Below are 20,318 nucleotides of genomic sequence, written 5' to 3'. Positions count from 1 at the left end.
AGCCTGCTTCATGCCAGTAAAACTTTATTGACGAGAACAGGCAGCAAGCCACATACAGTCAGCAGCCACAGTTTGACAAGGTCAGATATAACAGGTACTCAGCATGGTGTGCTGGAGTAGGTCTTATATTGTGTAACATGCTACAGCACAATGAATGATCCCACAAGCTCATAAATGTTAGTTTTTGAAGTAGTTAACAAGTCTGTGGTCTCTCCCTTGCTGGCTTATGATCATAGAGAAAGTCACTTTTCCTTTCTTTGCCTTCTATCAGCACAATTTCTGATGCAGTAGTAATAGTGTTCTTTGGGGGTAGGAGCAGGGCTAAGGGGACAGTGAAGTTACGTGAAAGGACTTTAATTAACACAAATCCAAACAAAAGAATAGAGTTGGTGGGCTCTGCCTTGGTGCTCTGGGTATTTAAAAGGATGCTATTGTCTTGCATTCATTTACGCTATCCATTTTATATTTTCTCTGTCACCCTAGAGTATCAGCTGTGTTTAAGAAATACAGAATGATCCAGAATTCATTTTCAGGTTTCCATACTTAGAAACTTCCCCTTCAGGAGTTTCAAGACACAGTGCATGCAGAGAGAAACATTACTCTCTCCTTGTCTTGGAGAAGGAAAGCTACAGAAAAGAATCCTAGCCTTCTTAAGTGCTCTCCAAGCTGTGGGCCTGTGGCTCTGTCCAGGGAGAAAGAAGATCCAGGGAAACCACCCTTGGGGTCTTCCTACCTATCATACTTCCAACTTTGGTCTGAAACTTGGCATGATCAAGGCAAAATCAGATTAAAATGGAGCCAAATAGCTTTACCCCCTTCCCCATTAAACCAATATATGGTGTTCTTTTAAAATCCTTCATATAAATTGCATACATTGAAAGTTTGTATGCATATATAAAATTTAAAGTTTTATACTGTATTCTTAAGCTTCTGTAGTCACTATAAAAATGCAGTGTATTTGTCATGAAATTAAAAAGGTTGAATTATTAGTTTTACATTCTCCTTGGGAATTGCATTTTATATGTTCTATTCATAATCACATAATTATATGAAGCTTTTAATGTCTGTACCTGTAAACATTCAACACATGCATATTTATAAGCTAGCTAAATTTCTATGACTTATTGTTGACCTTTCAGATCACTCTATAGATTTTTAAAACATGACATTTGAACGTGGAGCATTTAGCAAAGACTAAAAAGCCAGACAAACCTGGATTTGACTCTCAGCTCTGACACTTGTGATCTGTGGGCCTGATACTTTAAAATAATTAACTGCATTTTACATGTTTTTAATCGTTATCTGAGAAAACATCAGGTCCCTAATTACTTCTTGTTTGAGTTATGATCAGACAGTATTGGTGTGTATGTCGTGAGGAGCCAGATTCTCCTGGAGTCCTGGAGACTAGAACCATACACACAGCTGCTGAGTAAGATGCAAAGCTAGGTACAAGATGCAAGGTAGGAACAGTTGTAGGTGCTAAAAATTTAACGTGTGTGTAGATTATGGCATATTTGGGAGAAATTTCCTGTGCTTTTAAATTCAGCAACAAGAGTGTTGGATTTGGTTTCAAGAATTAATGGTTTCCTATTAAACAATAGGAAAGAGAAAATTGGTTATCAGAAAGAGAAGTCTTAATGAGTATAAGAGCAGCAGGGAAGTGGATATTGTGCAAGCTTATCTGAACGAGTCAGAATATTGGTGTCGATAGAGTAAAATAAAGGCCCTGGAGTACTGGCAAATTGTTTGTTTTATGCAGTTTTCCTAAAGATTATTTTAGTGTTATAGAAAACCTGCAAAACAGGGACACCTGGGTGGCTCAGTGGTTGAGCATCTGCCTTTGACTCAGGTCGTGATCCCAGAGTCCTGGAATCGAGTCCCACATCAGGCTCCCTGTGGGGAGCCTTCTCTCCCACTACCTATGTCTCTGCCTCTCTCTCTGTGTCTCTCATGAGTAAATAAATAAAATCTTAAAAAAAAAAAAAAAGAAAAGAAAACCTGCAAAACGAATATAGAGAGTTCCTGTATACTCTTCACCCAGCTTCCCCCAGTGTTAGCATCTTACATAACTACAGAATGTTTGCCAGTGAGGAGAGATTAACTTCAGCTCAACATTAGAAAGTAGAGTATAGAAGTGACTTGAGTTCTACCACCCTTTCCATCAATATCCTTTTTCTAGCCAGGATCTCTTTCAGAATCCCACATGGTACTTAGTGGTCACAGCTTCTTAGACTCCTCTCATGTGTTCTCGGTCTCTGTTGTCTTTCATGACCTTGCCATCGGTAGGGAATACTGATCAGTTGTTTTCCAGAATGTTCTCAATTCAGGGTTTTCTGGTGTATGCTCATGATTGGATTGAGGTTTTCATCATTAGGAAGGTGCCATGGGGTGATTGTATGTATATCAGGGTATCATATCAGGAGGTACATTATGTCAACAGGTATTATTGGTCATGTAAACCTGTATTACATGGCTAAGGTGATGTCTTCCAGGACTCTCTGTTGTAAACTTACTGTTCTTCCCTTTGTAAATATTAAATGTTTGTTGGAGATACTTTGACATTATGCAGGTATCCTGTTTATTATACATTGGTGGATTTTGCCGAGGATAAGTATTATGAGTGTGTTCTAATTTATTAACTGGAATTTTTCTGCAAGGAGAAGTTACCGTTTGGCCGTTTGTTCTTTCATTCTTTGATTCATTTGCATCCATATGGACTCACAGATACATATTATTTATTATTATTTGGGTTATGATCAAGCTTATCATTTTTTATTGTGTAACTCATGTTCTCACTAGCGTTGATAGCTCTTTGAGGTTTGTTCCTATACCCTTTTTGACTTGCCCCATCTTTTTTTTTTCTTTAAGCAGTTCTTTATTTTCTAGCACCCCAAGATGTTTCTGCCCTGACATCAACCATTTCTCCAAGGACCTCTGGTTCCCTCTACTGGAGAATGGTATTTAGAAACCAAGATGTCACTAGGTGGTGTGTTTACTGCTTCTGTCCTCTGTCACTGGGTAGAGCTAAGAAGCATATGGACATATGCCAACCCCCTAATTACACACACATCTGTATTCATTTCTGTATCATGGAGGGGGAGAACATGTACATACACACACACACACACACACACACACACACACACATGCCATATACATGAATGAAACATGAGTCCATACTGATAGTCCCAATTCCAGTCCACAAAGTTGATTCTAGCATTCTCAATTTCCTTGTTTTTCTATCACCTACAATGAGGCACCTGGCCCTCATCTACACTATGTATATTTGTTCAACTCTAGTTTTTTTTTTTTTTTAAGATTTATTTATTTATTATAGGGATAACTGCTGAGAAAGAGAGAAACCCTCAAGCAGACTCCCCACTGAGCATGGTGCCCGACACTGGGCTCAATCCCATGAGCAATGAGATCATGACCTAAGCTGAAACTAAGAGTCAGATACCCAACCAATTGAGACACCCCGGCACCCACTGTTCAAATCTAGTATTAATCAGTGGACCAGTTTCTGAAATCCTAAACCACCTGCATAAAAACAGATTTACAGTAACAGACAGCATTTGTGTGCAGCTTTTTGTCTTCAGCCTTCACCTCATTGGTCATAACCCTTACCCAGGGTGGGACCTTTCTTCCTACCCTTCAGTGAGGTTGTGTAGTTCACCTGTACTTCAGTTAAGGTCATCTGCCTCAATTTGCATTCCATCTTGGATACTTCCCACATCCTGGCTGATTCTCTTTCTATTTACCTACCATAAAGTTCCACATCATGGTGTAGAGCTCACTCCAAGGTGGTCTTTGACAAATTCATAGAATGGTATATCCACCCGCACAGTTCCATACATAAGAGTTCCATCATCTCCAAAACTCCTGTGCCATTCTCTTAAAGACAACTGCTTCTCCTAGCCAACACCCACTAGCAACCACTGATCTCTTTGCTTCCCTATAGTTGTTCCTTTTCCAAAGTGCCATATGAGAGGAATAATAGAATAAGTAGATTTTGGGGTCTGGCTTCTTTCACTTAATTCATCTCTTTTGTATTATTGAGTAGTATTCCATTGTGTTAATGTGCCATAGTTTGTTATCCACAGACTAGTGGAAAGATCTGGATTGCTGCTGGTATTCGGCAAATATGAATAAACTTGCTGTAAGACATTCATGTGGTCTCTATGTGAATGTAAATTTCCATTTGATACTGGGAGTGCAATCCCTGGGTCGTATGGCTGATAGAGGTATAGCTTTATAACAGACTTTCAAACTGGTTTTCAAAGTATCTGTACCATTTTATATTCCATATCACCAGCAATGTATGAGAGTCCAGTTGTTCTGCGACCTTACCAGTACATTTTGAAAAAATATTCTAATACAGTGGCATTTCATTGCAGTTTTTATTTGCATTTCTTCAGCTGTTGATAATGAGCCTATTTTCATATGCTCTTTGCTTTCCAGTTGTCTTCTTTGGTGAAGTGTTCGGAAATCTTGCCCATTTTTTTAAAGTGTGATATTTGTTTACTTATTGTTGAATTTTCATATTTTTAAAATATATCCTAGATACCATTTGTCAGAAATAGGATTTTCAGGGGGCATCTGAGTGGCTCAGTCAGTTAAGCATCTGCCTTCCACTCAGGTTATTCCAGGATTGAGCCCTGCATCGGGCTCCCTGCTCAGTGAGGACCCTGCTTCTCCTTCTGCCCCCTTACCCTGCTCGTATGCTCTGTCTCAAATAAATAAATAAAATCTTCCAAATCTTAAAAAAGGGGGATTTTCAGATGTTTTCTCACAGTCTATGCCAGTCTTTTTATTCTTTTTTGTTGTGTCTTTCTCAGAGAAAAAAGGTCTTTTTTAAATATTAATGAAACCCAGTTTATCAATTTTTTAAAATTATGCTTTTGATGTCATATGTAAGAAATCTTTGTCTACTCCAAAGTTACACAGATTTTCTACAGTTTTCTTTGGGAAGTTTTACAGTTTTGTATTTTACATTTAGATTTAGTTATTTTATAAAGTATGTGTCATTTTTTTCCTATGTGAATGTCCATTGTTTCAGCAACGTTTATTGAGAATACTGTCCTTTACCCATGGAACTGCCTTTGTCAAAATTTAGCTAACTATATTTATGTGTTTTTTATCTTTGGATTCTCTCTACTGATCTGTTGGTTCCTATATATCTGTCCTTCTGCCAATACCACATTTATTGGGTCTGAATTCTTTAACTTCTTTTCTTTTCCAAAATGGCTTTGGCTATTCTAACATTTCTAGAAATGTTAGAATCAGGTTGTCAATATCTGTAAAATGCCTGTGAGATTTTTAATAGAATTGTATTGCATCTTATAGGTCAGATTGGGGAGAAATGCTTTCATAACAATACTGAAACTTCCAGTCTATGAATATAGTACATCTCTTCATTTATTTCCTGCCTTTGGTTTCTTTAACTAGTATTTTGTAGTTTTCAACATACGGATCCTGTACATTTTTAAAATTTATACCTGAGTATTTCATTATTTTGATGCTATATTAAATAGTATTGTAGTTCATTAGAATAAAATAGTTGTTCAATAGAATTCTAGTTCATTTGGTGGGTCATAGAGTTCTAAATAGATTTCTTATTATCCTTTTAATGTCTGAGTTTGTAGTAATACCCTCTTTTTCTTTCCTAATGCTGGTAATTTGTATCTTCTTTTTTTCTTAGCCAGTATTATAGATGTTTATCAATTTTATCCTTTTTTTTTTTCAAAGACTCAGCTTTTGACTTCATGTATTCTATCTGCTTTTCTTTTGTCAATTTCTTTATTTCCATTTCTCATCTCTATTATTTCCTTTCTGCTCCCTGCTTTGGGTTTTGTTTTGTTTTCTTTTTCTAATTTCTAAAGGTGAGAACTCTGATTATTTGAGACCTCTCTTCTAATAGAAGTGTTTGATACAGTAAATTTCCCAATAACCACTTCTTTAGCTGCCTTCCACAGTTTACATGTTATATTTTAATTTTCATCTAGCTTAAAGTATTTCTGACCTTTCTTTGAGACTTTTTCTTTGACCCAAAGATTATTTAGGAATATGTTTTGTAAATCTGGAATATTGGGGGATTTTCACATATCTTCCAATTGTTGATTTCTAGTTTCATTCTGTTTTCATCCAAAAACATACTCTATATGACTTTTAGTATTTGAAATTTGTGGAGATTTGCTTTGTAGCTCTGAACATGGTATCTATTGATGAATGTTCCATGTATACTTACAAGGAAAGCATATTCTGTTGTTGGGTGTAATGTTCTATAACTGTCACTGGAACAAGTTATTTGATAGTTTTTCAGGTCTTTTATGTTCTTACTGACTTTCCATATACTTGTTCCATCAGTTACTGAGAGTGGAATGTTTAAGTCTTCAGCCATAATTGTGGATTGGTTTATTATTTTTTCAGTTTTAGCTTCATTTAAAGGCTAAATGAGGGAGGCTCTGGCTTAGTTACTACAGAGTTAGGATTATATATTTTCATAGTGAGGCAACTCCTGTATCATTATGCAATATTCCTGTTCTTGATAATATTCCTGATAATATTCTTTGTTCTAAAATATACTTCATCTGAATTTAGTAGTTTTTCCATCTGTAATTTAGTTAATGTCATGAGGTATATCTTTCTCCAAACTTTACTTTCAATCTATTTATGTCTTTATATTTAAAATAGGTTTCTTGTACACAATACATACTTGGCACTTGCTTTTTTATCCAGTCTAGCAGTTTCTGTCCTTTAATTCATGTGTTAGACCATTCCTTTTAATGATATTTTTCATGTAGTAGAATAAAACGTATCATCTTGCCAGCTGTTTATTTCTTCTTTTTCTTTTTGACTTAACCAATCATTTTTTATGATTCTGTTTCATCTCCTCCTTGACTTTGTTATTTATGCCTTTTTAAAAAATTTAGTTGTCTTCCTTCAAATAATGCTACCTTACTTTACATGTAAAGACATTGTAACAGTGTATTCACAATTCCTCCTTTCCATCCTTTGTGCTGTTGTTTTCATTCCTTCTACATTTACTGATGCTGTAAACACACGGTACATTGTGACTGCTGCAGACACTGAGTTGCCTTTCAGAGCAAGCAATTTAAACTCTAGAGAAGTACTTTTATCTTTATCATATTTCTGATGTTCTTCATTTTTTGTGTGTGTGTAGATCCACATTCTCATCTGATACCAAATTCCTTTAACATTTATTGTCAAGTATGTCTGTTGTCAGTGAGTCCCCTCAGTTTAGGTTTTTCTAAGGAAGCCTGCATTTCTCCTTTGCCTTTGAAAATTGACAATGAGCATAGAATTCTGGGTTGGGCCATTTTCCTGTCATTATTACTTTGCTTTCCATTTGTCTCATTTCGGTTTTTTTCGTCATTTTCCATCTCTCAGAAGAAATTCCCACTGGACATTGCAGATTGTCCACTTTTCCCAGCAGAGACTTTAATACATCACTTATTTTAAATTATCTGACACTTCTAGCGTCTGTGTCATATATCCAACTAATTCTGATTGCTTTTTCTCTTCTGCGTATGTTTTTTTTTTCCTGCCTTTTTGTATGCCCTGTAATTTTTGTTGAAAGCTAGACATCTTGTGTAAGACAGTGGAGACTGTGTAGTCTTTCCACCTTATAAGGGGCATGTGTCTCCTGCTGGGCCTTTAGTATGGGCACTAGAGTTTCTCTAGTTAGGAGTCCAACCACACATGACAGATTTGCTGTAGCGATGGCAACCCTCAGAGCACCAGAGTCTTCAGATTCTTATATAGAGGACTTGTTTTTGAGGTGGTGGGTGGGTTACCAGAGCAATATGCAATGTGATGCCCAACTCAGTCCCAGTCTTAGATCTTCCCTTTGTACCATGTCTCAGTGAGAGTCACTTGACATATTCCAGCAGTTTTTGGCTGTTACCTGTCCCTTCAAGGTCTTAGCTCAGCATTGAGGGGTGAGGAGGAGGACAGGATGCCATCTCTGTTCTGATCCGGCCTCTGTCTCCCATATGTACCATGTTCTTAGGTTTCTGGTCTGTGGCCTTTGTGTTCCTCCACCACTTCTTCAGCTGTTGTGGTGGACCCAGCTGGTAATCCTGTCCCTCCTCATGTAGCAGAGCTGTGTTTTTTTCTCCTTTTCTTCCCCTTTTCCCACTGCTGTAAGTTTTCACCAGTGTCCTGAGGGCAGCAATGCATGTACCTGTCCCTTTACAGGGTCGTGTTTTTCCCTAGGGGGAGAGGGGAAGTGGATCCAAGTGGAATGTCTTGCTCCATCTCTGTGGCTACCACTCCTGTCCCCCAGATGTGGATTGCAGTGCATACTGAGCACTCTTTTCTGTGAGCACTGGAATGGGGTTCATGACGTAGAGCCTACAGGAGAGCATAGCTTCAGAGGATTCACACAATCCTGCCAGGCGATAGCTGGCTCTAACCAACCCATCAGCTGCTTAGCTGAATTCTTCCAGCCAGTGTCCCATTGCATCCACCCTGGATGATGCAGGCTTGTGTCTCCTCTCTTCCTGCAGACATGGTCTTTCAACTCTTTGAATGACCAGGACCTCAGCTTTACAAGGAATATGAAAAAGTTGTAAATCAAAATGAGACCTGTTTTTTATTTTTTTTAAATAGAATAATCATTTTTAAGATAAAGCAGGTTTCATCCCAGTTAGACTTTGTAGCAGGGCTGACCTCTGATGAAATCAGCCTCCCTTCCAGTAATCTGTTCTCCTAATCATCTGGTGTCTTCTGATTTTCTTCAACTTCTCTTTAAGAGGAAAAAAAAAAAAAAAGTAAAAGTGTCTGATTTAGCACTATCATGGTAAACTCAAAACAAATTGGGACTGACCCTCCAATTTTAGAATTTCAAACATCAGACAGTGTTTCAGAGACGTATCTGTGAAGCAAGAGGCAGGGAAATTACCCAGAAATCACCCATTCCATCTCCAGCATGGGCAGCTGGTGGGATTCAGTAAATCAGTGTTATTTTATAGCAAAACAGCAAAACCCGTAAGGCAAAAAAAAACAAATGAAATCACATTTTAAAGTAACCGACATACATATATTTTGTCCTCGGATATTTTAATTGTAAAAGTAACACATACTTGAGATAGACAACTTAAGGGGATCCCTGGGTGGCTCAGTGGTTTGGTGCCTGCCTTCGGCCCAGGGCATGTTCCTGGGATCCCAGGATCAAGTGCCACATCAGGCTTCCTGGATGGAGCCTGCTTCTCCTCTGTGTCTCTGCCTCTCTGATGAATAAATAAGTAAAATCTTAAAAAAAAAAAGAGAGAGAGAGAGAGAGAGACAACCTAAAAATTCTGATCCATTCCATCTTCTTGAAATAATCACCCTTAAATGTTTTGGTGTCAATCCTTTGAGGCTTTTCTCTAAGAACTTACCTTTGTAATATATAAGGACTGGTAAAATAAATTAATATGCAGACCTTTTGGGATATGCAGGAAATAAACCTCTCTTCAAAAAATATGTGTAAAACAGAACGTTAAAAAGTACGTATAAATACAGAATATTTCAAAGCTAAGCTGAATACCGTGTGATGTCTTTATTATTGCTCATGACAAAGAATTGGGGTGAGGTTTTGCATTCATCCTCCATTTAACTTTTTAAAGTTTATTAGCTTTCCAAGGGAAAGCACATTTAATGTTGTAATATTTTTTAAACAGATGAAGTTTTAAATCTAGTTCCACGTGAGCTTATGAAAATTTTGAAACTATTTGAAACCTGGACCTTCTTGAATGTTCTTTGTTAAAACACAGTCCCACTGGGGTCATGAGGCTGATATGAATGACTTCTAGTCAATGTTCCTCTTCGTGTGAGTTGAATTATCATAGAAAAAATGATGGAAAGATTCAGCGTCTCTCTTAGTAAAACAGAAAAGAAAAAGGTAGAAGTCTTAAATATTAAAGAATATTACTACTCTGAGGACAGTGGAAACCTGTCTAAAATACTATTCACATATTAATTCAAATATTTGATATATTATCAAATAAAGTTAGTTTGCTTACAAATATGAATGGCATCAGAGTTGTTTTAATTTTAATAAAAGGGAGACACAAGGAGGTAGAAAGAGCTCAGGAAGAATTGTGTTGAACTCTTGAATTTCTGTATATCTTTCATTTTTCTGTAATAGTAGAGGCCTTTATTTCTGATTTTCTTGATATATAATACCCTTGCTTCTACTCTCCTGAGGTCCATTTCATGTCCTGCTTCCCTAACAAGTGTCCTGGACATGCCGCTGTCAGCACCTCCCTTTTCTGATCCCTGGACTGACTGGCCCATTCTTCCCCTGGCCACTCTTCTTGGCTAACCTGTGGGCTTTCTGTGGGTACAGACTTGTCTGTTCTATTCTTCAGCATTGCAAAGCTTATAAATAATAATAATAATAATAATAATAATAATAATAATAATAATAATAAAATAAAAGGTTGTATTTGTCCACATGTAAAACATTGTATAACATAGCCCTTTGGTTGTTTTCATTAGATGAAAAGCAGAGATTTGGTTTCGAGCGGTCTGGGTATGACCTTGAAGACTCCGACGGGCCGGATGAAGACGATAATGAAAATGAAGATGACGATGAAGACAGTCAAGCAGAATCTGTCTTGTCAGCAGCTCCCTCCGTTACAGCCAGCCCGCAGCACCTTCCATCTAGAAGTAGCCTCCAGGACTCTGGGAGTGTGGAGGAGGACATCAGGATTGCTGACTGCTTCTCGGGGGTGCACACCGACCCGATGGACGTTCTGCCCAGAGCCTTGCCCACCAAGATGACCGTGCTTAGCACACTGCAGTCAGACCAGAGCAGGAAGCCAGAATCTCCAGGGAAGACCCGGCAGCAGGCTGCAAAAGATGGAGAAGAACCAACTACTCCCATAGACTCTTCTAGGTCACCCAAAGCTGCACCCAGATCCCCATGTCACCAAATGTCTGTAGACTACCCTGACTCAGAAGAAATTCTGGGAAGTTCTGTGGCAGGAAAGACTATTACTTTAACACAGGTAAATGTTTATTGCTTTCCTTTTGTTTAACCTGTTAAATAGGGGGATCCTAATGGCTTAAGAAAATAACGTACTTAAGTTACTGATTTATGGCCAAATCAGTTTCTTAGGCTTAATTTTTTGTTTTACTTGAAGGCAAAGAACAATTATGTTTTTGGCTCCTTGCTAGTTATTCTAATCAGAGCTCACACTTTGTATCACAAATCTGTGAAAGGACCAAATGGATCTTTAAAAATATACTCATTTGAAAAAATATCTATGTGCCCATTGGGAACATGAATCTCAGAACCTGTTTGTCCCAGTGCTCACTCTGAGTTGTTTCTCTCACTGATATATATGATGAATTTGCACTAAATTATCCAAACATTTTGTACTTTGTGCCTGTCATCAAGACAGCTACCAGTTTCTGTGGCAAAGTTAGCATGACACAAAAAAAAACTTTGCTTGAGTGATCAGATTGCTGTGGCAGCTTTAGAGCTTCTTGCCGGCGAACCACCTCAGGGCCAGACACATGCCTGTGGAAAGTCACCCTACTTGTGATGGGAACGTGTCTGTCCCCTGGTAGCTCATAAGGAATGTTTAAATCTGTGACGAGTATGTTCATCTCCCTGACACTTCTCTTACCTCTAGTATTGACCATGGCGGTAGAGTTTATTTCTAAATGTGGCAGATTTTGGTTTGCTAAGTAACACTGGAGAGAAATAAAGACTGTGCAAGCTCAGATTTCTGTAGACTATTCTAAAGTAATATAATTTAACTTAATTGCAGTAATAAATTATGTTTGATATTTAAATTAATACATAAATTAATGCAGCCCTGCAATGTAGATATGGTCAAGAAAAATTTAATATTAAGGTGATAATCTTGGGCAGGAGGGAGATTGGCAAGATTTATCCCTTTTCATGACTTCCAGAATGGTCACCTACACTCTTGGCTTCTCTTCCTAAAATCACTTTACATACCTGCCAGTGCCTAGAAATCTGGTTTTCAGTAGACATTTCATAAACTTACAAATGAAGGAAGGAATAAACAACTGCAGGCTTTTATCAATGACAACTCAGTATTTCAAAAATAACCCTCCATGGCAGCCCCGGGGGACTCAGCGGTTTAGCACCACCTTCAGCCCAGGGCCTGATCCTGCAGACCCCGAGGATGGAGTCCCAGGTTGGGCTCCCTGCATGGAGCCTGCTTCTCCCTCTGTCCGTGTCTCTGCCTCTCTCTCTGTCTCTCATGAATAAATAAAATTAAAAAAAAAAAATAACCGTCCAGTTGATTTTCCCCTTCAACTCGGTATTTGTAGCCAACTAATGCCACAATTTCTCAATTAACTCCTAATCTCTAAAATAGGGTACAGCTGAGCTAGAGGTGCCAATAATGATAACAGAAATAGAACAACAGCAATAAAATTATGGCTACATCTCAAGGTTAATTCCTGTATAAATGAGATGATGCCCACGAAATGTCTGAAAAATGCAAACAGTATTATACAAAATGTGTTGCTGTTATTCATACTAGAGATTAAAGGCATAATAGATTTTTTTTTTTTTTTTTTTGGTTGGCAATTTATCTTTTAAAATGAAAGCATCGGGATCCCTGGGTGGCTCCTGCACCTGCCTGTGGCCCAGGGCACCATCCTGGGGTCTCAGGATCGAGTCCCGCGTCGGGCTCCCTGCATGGAGCCTGCTTCTTCCTCTGCCTGTCTCTGCCCCGCTCCCTCTCTGTGTGTATGTGTCTATCATGAATCAATAAATAAAAATTAAAAAAAAAAAAAAGTAAAATGAAAGCACCATTTTCAGCAAGCTTGTAATGTGTGGACAAATACACGTGCTTCCGCGTCTCTGGGCAGAAGAGATTTTTCTGCCACAGTTTAGCTCAGGGCCCGGAGAAGCTGTGCTGGTAAAAGGGCCTTGCGTCTTGTCTTTCAGAGCACAGGATCCGCAAGACTCCCTCGTCCCGCGGCGGAGCCCGGCCCTCAGGCAGCAGCGGGGCTTCCTTCGGGGGCCTCCCCGCAGCCCGACGCGCTCGAACAGAAGCAGCAGGTGACGCTCCAGCCGCCGGCAGGCCTGCCCTCGCCCCAGACTCATCTGTTCAGCCACCTGCCTTTGCACTCCCAGCAGCAGTCGAGGACACCCTACAACATGGTTCCAGTGGGCGGGATCCACGTGGTGCCCGCCGGCCTCACCTACTCCACGTTCGTCCCCATTCAAGCAGGGCCAATGCAACTGACGATTCCCGCCGTCAACGTCATCCACAGGGCTGTGGGCGCTCCCGGGGATCCCGTCCCCGAAGTGTCTGGCACCGCTAACCCCGCCGGAGTGGCCGAATTAAGCGGAGTCTTGCCGTGCATCCCCATCGGCCAGATCCGCGTGCCAGGCCTTCAGAACCTCCGCACTCCCGGCCTGCAGCCTCTCCCGTCGCTGAGCATGGAAACCGTCAACATCCTGGGCCTCGCCAACACCAACCTGGCCCCGCAGGTGCACCCGCCGGGGCTCGCCCTGAACGCCGTGGGGCTGCAGGTTCTGACGGCCAGCCCGTCGCCCCAGAGCAGCCCCACGCCGCAGGCGCACATCCCAGGCCTCCAGATCCTGAACATTGCGCTGCCCACCCTCATCCCCTCGGTGAGTCAGGTGCCCGCGGACGCGCAGGGCGCCGCCGAGCTAGCGGCCTCCCAGAGCCGGGCGCGGGAGGCGCAGCCCAAGCCCGCGGCGGCCGTCAGCGCGCAGCAGGGCGGCAGGACCACGTCTCCTCAGGGCTCGCCTCAGGCGCAGCGGGCAAACGCGAACAGAGTCCCCGAGGCCCCCGCCCCCGCCAGGGACCACGCCGGGCCCGACGACGGCTGCCGGAAAATGGACATGGACGCCTCCGGGAAGGCAGCCCTGGGGCATCACGGGAAGCCCGCCCCGGGGCCTCACGGGAAGCCGCCGCCGGAAGTCCCGCCCCCGCAGGGCCGCCCGGCGTCGGGGCCCTTGGAGCCGCCATTGCCGGGGCGGCCCAACCCCGAAGCCTTCCCGGAGCCCCCCGGCCGGCGGACCCCGTCTCCCGACAGGCGGGGGCCCGACAGGCGGGGGCCCAGGCCGGCCGTGCTGTCCCGGAGGCAGGCCGTCGCGCAGTTCAGCGACGTGAGTAGCGACGACGACGAGGACAGGCTTGTGATAGCCACCTAGGGGTCTTTGTGAGGGGGGGCGGGGGGGGGGCCGGTTCTGTTTGGTTTTTTGGTGGTTTTTTTTGTTTTTGTTTTTTTTATATAACACTTAAAGGTTTCTTTGAAAACCCTCCTTTCCTTAAAGCACATTTTTCTGACATAAACTCATGACTAATCTTTGTGCAATCATGAACTTTTGACCAATAATTGTTGTTTTTGTGTCCGCTCCAGCCATTTTTGTACATGTTGTATAGACACTCGTGCCTTTTAGGAGTTTTATGTTTAGAAGCTGTACAGATTGTTGAATATCTATATACATAAAAAATATATATTATATATGTATATGAAAACCAGGTAGTTATTTGTGTTTAGAAGAAAACAAAACAAAACACCCTGTCAAATCAAATGATTAAATTATATGTTGCACTGTTAAATATAAATTTTTATGGCTGTGGGGCAGAGTTTCTGTGTATAAATTAGTATGTAAACTCCATATTTATTGTATTCATATTAGTCTTTGAAAATGGGTCTGTCCTTCTTGTGTAAAAGACCGTAACTTTACACTTCAGACAGATTTTTTTCTGTGTCATGAAATGTTTCAGTAAAATATTGTTTACTGACTTTACCACTGCTTAAGCCGTGCCTTCTTTCCGTATCCAGGATCAGAAAAGGCCCCTAGGCCCCATTCTTTCCGCGCTCACCCCCACCCTTGTTTTTGAGAAACGGGGGGGCCTGACGGGTGTTACTACCGTGTGAAATTCAGTGCGATCCAAACGGCCAAGGCCTAGTTTTCTTATTTGTGACTCGTTTTATAGCCGTTAACTTTGTAGAAGGTTCAGTCCTCATGAACACTGTCTGCAGATACTTGGAGCACACGGCCTGCAACAGGCAGCGTTCCTAAATGCGGGTGTGACGGTTTCTGGTAAACAAATCAAATTAAAAAACAATTGTCAAAAAATCAAATTAAAAAACGACTGTCCGGAGAACTTGGATGAGGCCCCGTGAAACCAGTTTCTCAGGCTCCATCCCCAGGTCTGTCCATCAGCCAAAGGCTCTTCATTGCCTCCTAACAAGCCCTACTGATCATCTCGGAGAGCTCTCCGACCAAAACCAAAACGCAGAGGGTCCCAAGATTTACGGAAGAACCGAATGCAAACTTCTCAATTACTTATGTGACTCTCTTTAGAAATGACCCTTTCGTGTCCTGGGAGGCTTAACCGGCCTTACCCATTCAGAAAAAAATTCACAGTTTCCATGGCCATGATTTGCATTATTAAGCATTACACATGCTGGGTTTGTGAGAAAGTGTTTTAATGCGGGAACTGAATATGTAATATATCATTAAGGCAATGTATTCACATTTTTTAAAGGCCGCCTTCATGGGGATACAGTGGTATGAAGCTGGTGAGACGACAGACCATTGGGCGAAGTATTCTCAGTTGTTTCCAGACCTGCTGTTGGCCAGCCGCTGCTTTCTGTAATTTCTGGAAGGGCACCTGCCATCTTGGCCTGCATGCCCTGTACCGAATTAACGACCTCTAGAGTGCGTTCTGGCCCCAGCAGGCCCTGATGGGTCTGTGGTCCTTTTGATGTGTGCTAGAATTTTAATTTACACTTATTTCTCAAAAATAAACCTCTATTTTATATTCTAAGATTTGAAAAGAATTCTAGAAACTTACAAGAACTGCATTGCTCTGTCAATATGGTTGTTGAAAATGAGGTCCATTACTCATCAAATCTCTCAAAGCTAATGTTTTTTCATGTCATGCTTTCTATTATACTTTTTATTGTACATTGCCTAAAATTTTAAAGCAGTATAGCAAACATTTTTATTCTATAATCATATTTTAGGTATGTATAACTTCTCTAAATTCAAAAGTAATGCTCAGAATTTTGGGATTGGGATTTCTTTTTTATTTTGTATGGATTCTATTAATGGATGAATTCTATTAATTTTAAAATTTTCCTACATTTAACCAAACACCAAATGTTGTGATATACTTGGATGCTCCCTTGAGGATTTGATAATGCTGTAATATATCTTAAGCTTCTTTTGTAGTCTTGACTTTTCAAGATTCATTACATTATACACATACCTTTAATATTAGTGATTTTACTACTTCAGTGTGGTTTTCACATAGTTTGCTAGTATGCAGCTAAGTGAGAAACATTCTCAAAGTCTGAGCCATTATATTTTGAAATAGTCACATAAACAAAATCTAAAGGAATAATTTTGGACACTTGATGCAAAGTCCTCTTTTCCCACAGAGCACTGATATCCTTAAATATAGGTGACTTGCAAATAATGGAATCCATAGAGCTGGTGAGCGTACATTTGACTTTTATTCTCTTGTACTGTCACGGAAGACCCAGGTCACTGGAGAAATAGACCACAGTGACCATAACAAATCTCTGTGATAAGTTGTTAGTCAAACAAGTGAAAAGCATAATGAGACAATTTCAGTATATCCTTATGTGAACCCACTACAGTACCACTCTCAGAAGTGTTGGAAAATAGCTAAAGAATCAAAGGTCTTGCAGGCATCTGGCTGGCTCAGTTGGTAGGGCATGTGACGCATGAGTTCAAGCCCCACATCAGATGTGGAGATTACTTTTAAAAAATAAAGCTCACCTAATAAAACTTCTTAAAAAAAAAAGTCATCTTTCTAGTTATTAAGGGTTGATATATCTGTTTTATGAAAACTGTTGCATTAACAAGTTAGTGGCATTCAAGTCACTTCATTCTCTAAACTTTAGGCTACAATGAGACTTAATTTTTTCAGAATGATGATTAACTGATAATATTTTACAAAGAGATTTTGTTTCTCTTTTTTTTAATAATACAGCAGTGACTTTCATTTCACAGGAACACTGTAAATAACACTCATATTAATCTCTAATCAGAATTTTAAATGATAGGGCTTAACAAGGCTTATGGAGATGTTCATTATTTTCGTTGGAAAACTGTCAAGGTATTTCTTGATGCATGCTCAGGTCAAAATATAACATCAGTGCTCTTCTTTTCTTTTCTCTTTTTAAGCTTATGTTTTGAGATCAAGTTTAAGCAACACGAAAGGGTGACTTTCATTAAAGTAATTTTGTCTCAAAACTATGTAAATTCTAAACACAGGATATTAAATCTAAGACTAGAATCTTCTTCTAAACTGGTTTCCCATGACTTTGAATTATCTATTTAATATTCAATGAAGGTTGTTATATGGGATTATTTTAATGACCTTGACTCTCTGCCATCATTACAAAAAAATGAAAGAGAGCAAATTTAAAGCAAAAAATGTAAAATATTTTTCTCCGCCAGTTATATAATTTGAAAGTCATGAGGCTCTTACCTCTGTTGGGTTCATTTAGAACCTTGCATATACCAGAGTACTGCATATACCAGTACTCTGTTGTGGTCATCAGAGTACATCAGGCCTGAAAAAGTCTCAGGCATCCCAAATCCAGCATTTGTGCTAAGTACCAACCAACTCCAATATAATGCAAGATACAGAAGAAATTAGAAGGCACACTTTCTGTCCCAGAGGAGCATGCTTGCCTAAGACTCAGGCCATATAAACTAGAGAATAAAAATAGGCCACACACATCTTAGAAATCACAGACTATAAACATTTTGAGAGGTAAGAAAGTTATCCTAAGTAATTAAAGAATGATTTGTGTATGTTGGGGACTGCTGCATTTTGAAGAAGGAATGGGATTTGGGACTTTAGAAATGTTCCTAGGCAGTAGAACAGAAGTAACTGAGATGACCATGCTACTTAAAAATCATGCTGGGGGAGTGGAGGAAGGTGTACCTGGATGGTACACTCGGTTGAGCAACAGACTCTTGGTTTCAGCTCAAATCATGATCTCAGAGTCCTGGGATCAGACTCTGGACTTAGCACAGAGTCGGCTAAAGTTTCTCCCTCTCCCTCAGCCCCTACCCCCTCTTACTCTCTCTCTTTCTCTCTCTCTCAAATAAAATATATATTTTTTTTTGTTTTTAATGTGCCTGGGAAGCAGTCTAAGTGGAAAAGAAGATTCACTCAGGCTTTCAACAAATATTTATTTAGCACCAACAGTATAGAGAGCACTTTGGAGAGACAAATTTAATGCAAATTAGTGTCTACCCTCTAGGAGCTTAAGGTCTAGTAGAAGAGTAAGTGTAAGACACAGAGCTTCTCAAGAGGAGTGAGAGTGGAACCATAGTTCCCCTTTATTCTCTGTTTCACTTTCTGTGGTTTCAGTGGTCAACCTCAGGCAGAGGCAGGTGGTCCACCACCCTCCCCCACCTCTTCCCTCCCGACCCCCCCCCCACTTGCCCCCACGCACATCCTCAGTAGGTAAGTAGTATAGCCTAATACCATGTCACAGTGCCTGTGTCATTCCCCTCACTCCCGTCTTGTCACATATCACAAGAAGGGTGAGTATGGTACAGTAAGGTATTTTAGGAAAAAGAGATCACATTCATGTAATTTCTATTATAGTATAAAGTTGTTCTGTATTATTCATCTTTATTGTTCTTTCACTGTGCCTCATTTGTAAGTTAAACTTTATCATAGGTATGTGTGTACTAGAAAGAACATAGTAAATAGAGGGTTCAGTATTATCCGTGGCTTCAGGCATCCAGTGAAAGGAGTCTTGGAACATTTTCCCATGGATAGCAGGGGGCTACTGTACAACCAAGAGTATTAATGAAAATAAGGGGGAGCTCCTGGTTGAATTAATCAGGGAGCACTTTCTGGAGCATGTGATCTTTAAATTTGCCCTTGAAGGAACGTCACTAAGCAGAAACAGTAGAAGGGAGGACATTACAGAGGGATGTGGAGGGCAACCAATATTTATCCCCACTATGTATTATTTATCATCTCATTTCAATGTGTTATTTTCCCATTTTCTAGACAAAGAACCTGCATCTCTCATTGTTTTGAATTTTCATCATGCTCCTGCAGGAGCTGGTATTTGAGTCCAAGATTGCACAACAGCAGTGTTGCACAGAACCAGAGGTGCAGGAAGCCAGAAGAAGGATCAAGATGAAAGAAGCAGAGAATGTTTTTAGTGGTGTAGCAAGCAGCCGACAAAGCCATGGTGATACTGTGGAGAGCAAGGGACAGAACTGAAGATGATTAAAAGTGTGTTGTCTCTTCACATGAAGAGTCACGAGTTATTCATGCAGGGAGGAGAGTGTCATTTCTTTAAGGGGCGAATAATTTAGGGGAAGAACTGGCAATAACAGGACAGAAAAGTGAGGAGGAAAAGAAAGTAATACAGGGAGCATGGAAGGCAAACACAATTCATGACTGAACTGGCCACAGTATTTTTTCTTAATTGGTGGACTCAATAAAATTATAGGAGACATTTATTGATAATGCAAATAGATGAGGATCAGTGTCCAAGAAGATTGGACCAACTGGAGAGATGGACTGGGTATGAGGCAAAATTTAATAGGAAAAATTAAACTATTTAAAAATGTAGCAGTTTGATTTATACAAAGTTCAGTAGGCACCATTCTACATTCTTCCCCTCCCCACCCCCCCCAAAAAAAGCATTGTCTTGGGGATATTAGAAATACATTAGTTAGACCCACATACAAAAATAGCCATACTATTCCCTTGTGAACAGTGCATCCCAGGAGTATTCTTCATAACTAGGACTTCTGGACCCAAGCTTGAACAATATAGAAACAAAAGGAACGTGTCTTGGGGCCGTCAAGCTCTGAGGCCAAGCTTTTAGAAGGGCCTTCGTGAGAGGGCTGGAAGCAGGACAACCTGGATGGCTCATCCTGACAGCCAAGAAAGCACCTCAGGAGAGTCACAGCAGCAGAAATAATAAAGAGTAATCACAATGAAGAAGAAGAAGAAATAAGAACAATAAAGTTGTCTTTCCAGTAGGGGAGAGAGAGTTTGGGGATTATGAGGAAAGAGCAGGCCATTGTGATGGAAATGCCAGGTCTCCATTAACTTTTGTGTAAAACCAGGATTAGCCTCACAGCAAGCAGCCAGTGGGAATTCATGGCTCTCAAACTAAAACTCACATTTGCATAATAACCAGACATAGAGGAATATATCTTCAGGGAAGACTGCAGTATTAAAAATTCTAGTATTGACACCAATCCTTCAAGATCTATCTGGACTAGCCCAGAGAAGACCTGCCTAACTATCCTC

The 20,318-nt window shown here is 40.4% G+C and overlaps 1 protein-coding gene across 4 annotated transcripts in view; it reads left to right on the top strand.

The window, feature by feature from the left end:
* HIVEP1 (HIVEP zinc finger 1) overlaps positions 1-17,873 on the top strand; it is a 145,005-nt gene extending 127,132 nt beyond the window's left edge. For all 4 annotated transcript variants that reach the window (XM_041770094.1, XM_041770096.1, XM_041770093.1 and 1 more), the window contains exons 8-9: positions 10,507-11,018; positions 12,944-17,873. In XM_041770094.1, the coding sequence (XP_041626028.1) occupies positions 10,507-11,018; positions 12,944-14,182 (1,751 nt within the window). In that variant the 3' untranslated portion in view covers positions 14,183-17,873. The remainder of the gene's footprint in view (positions 1-10,506; positions 11,019-12,943) is intronic.
* Positions 17,874-20,318: the final 2,445 nt, after the last annotated feature.

Source organism: Vulpes lagopus, chromosome 10 (genome assembly GCF_018345385.1).
Source record: "Vulpes lagopus strain Blue_001 chromosome 10, ASM1834538v1, whole genome shotgun sequence".
Lineage (NCBI taxonomy): Eukaryota > Metazoa > Chordata > Mammalia > Carnivora > Canidae > Vulpes > Vulpes lagopus.
Note: the sequence above shows the minus strand (reverse complement) of the source record. Positions and strands in the feature narration are given on the sequence as shown.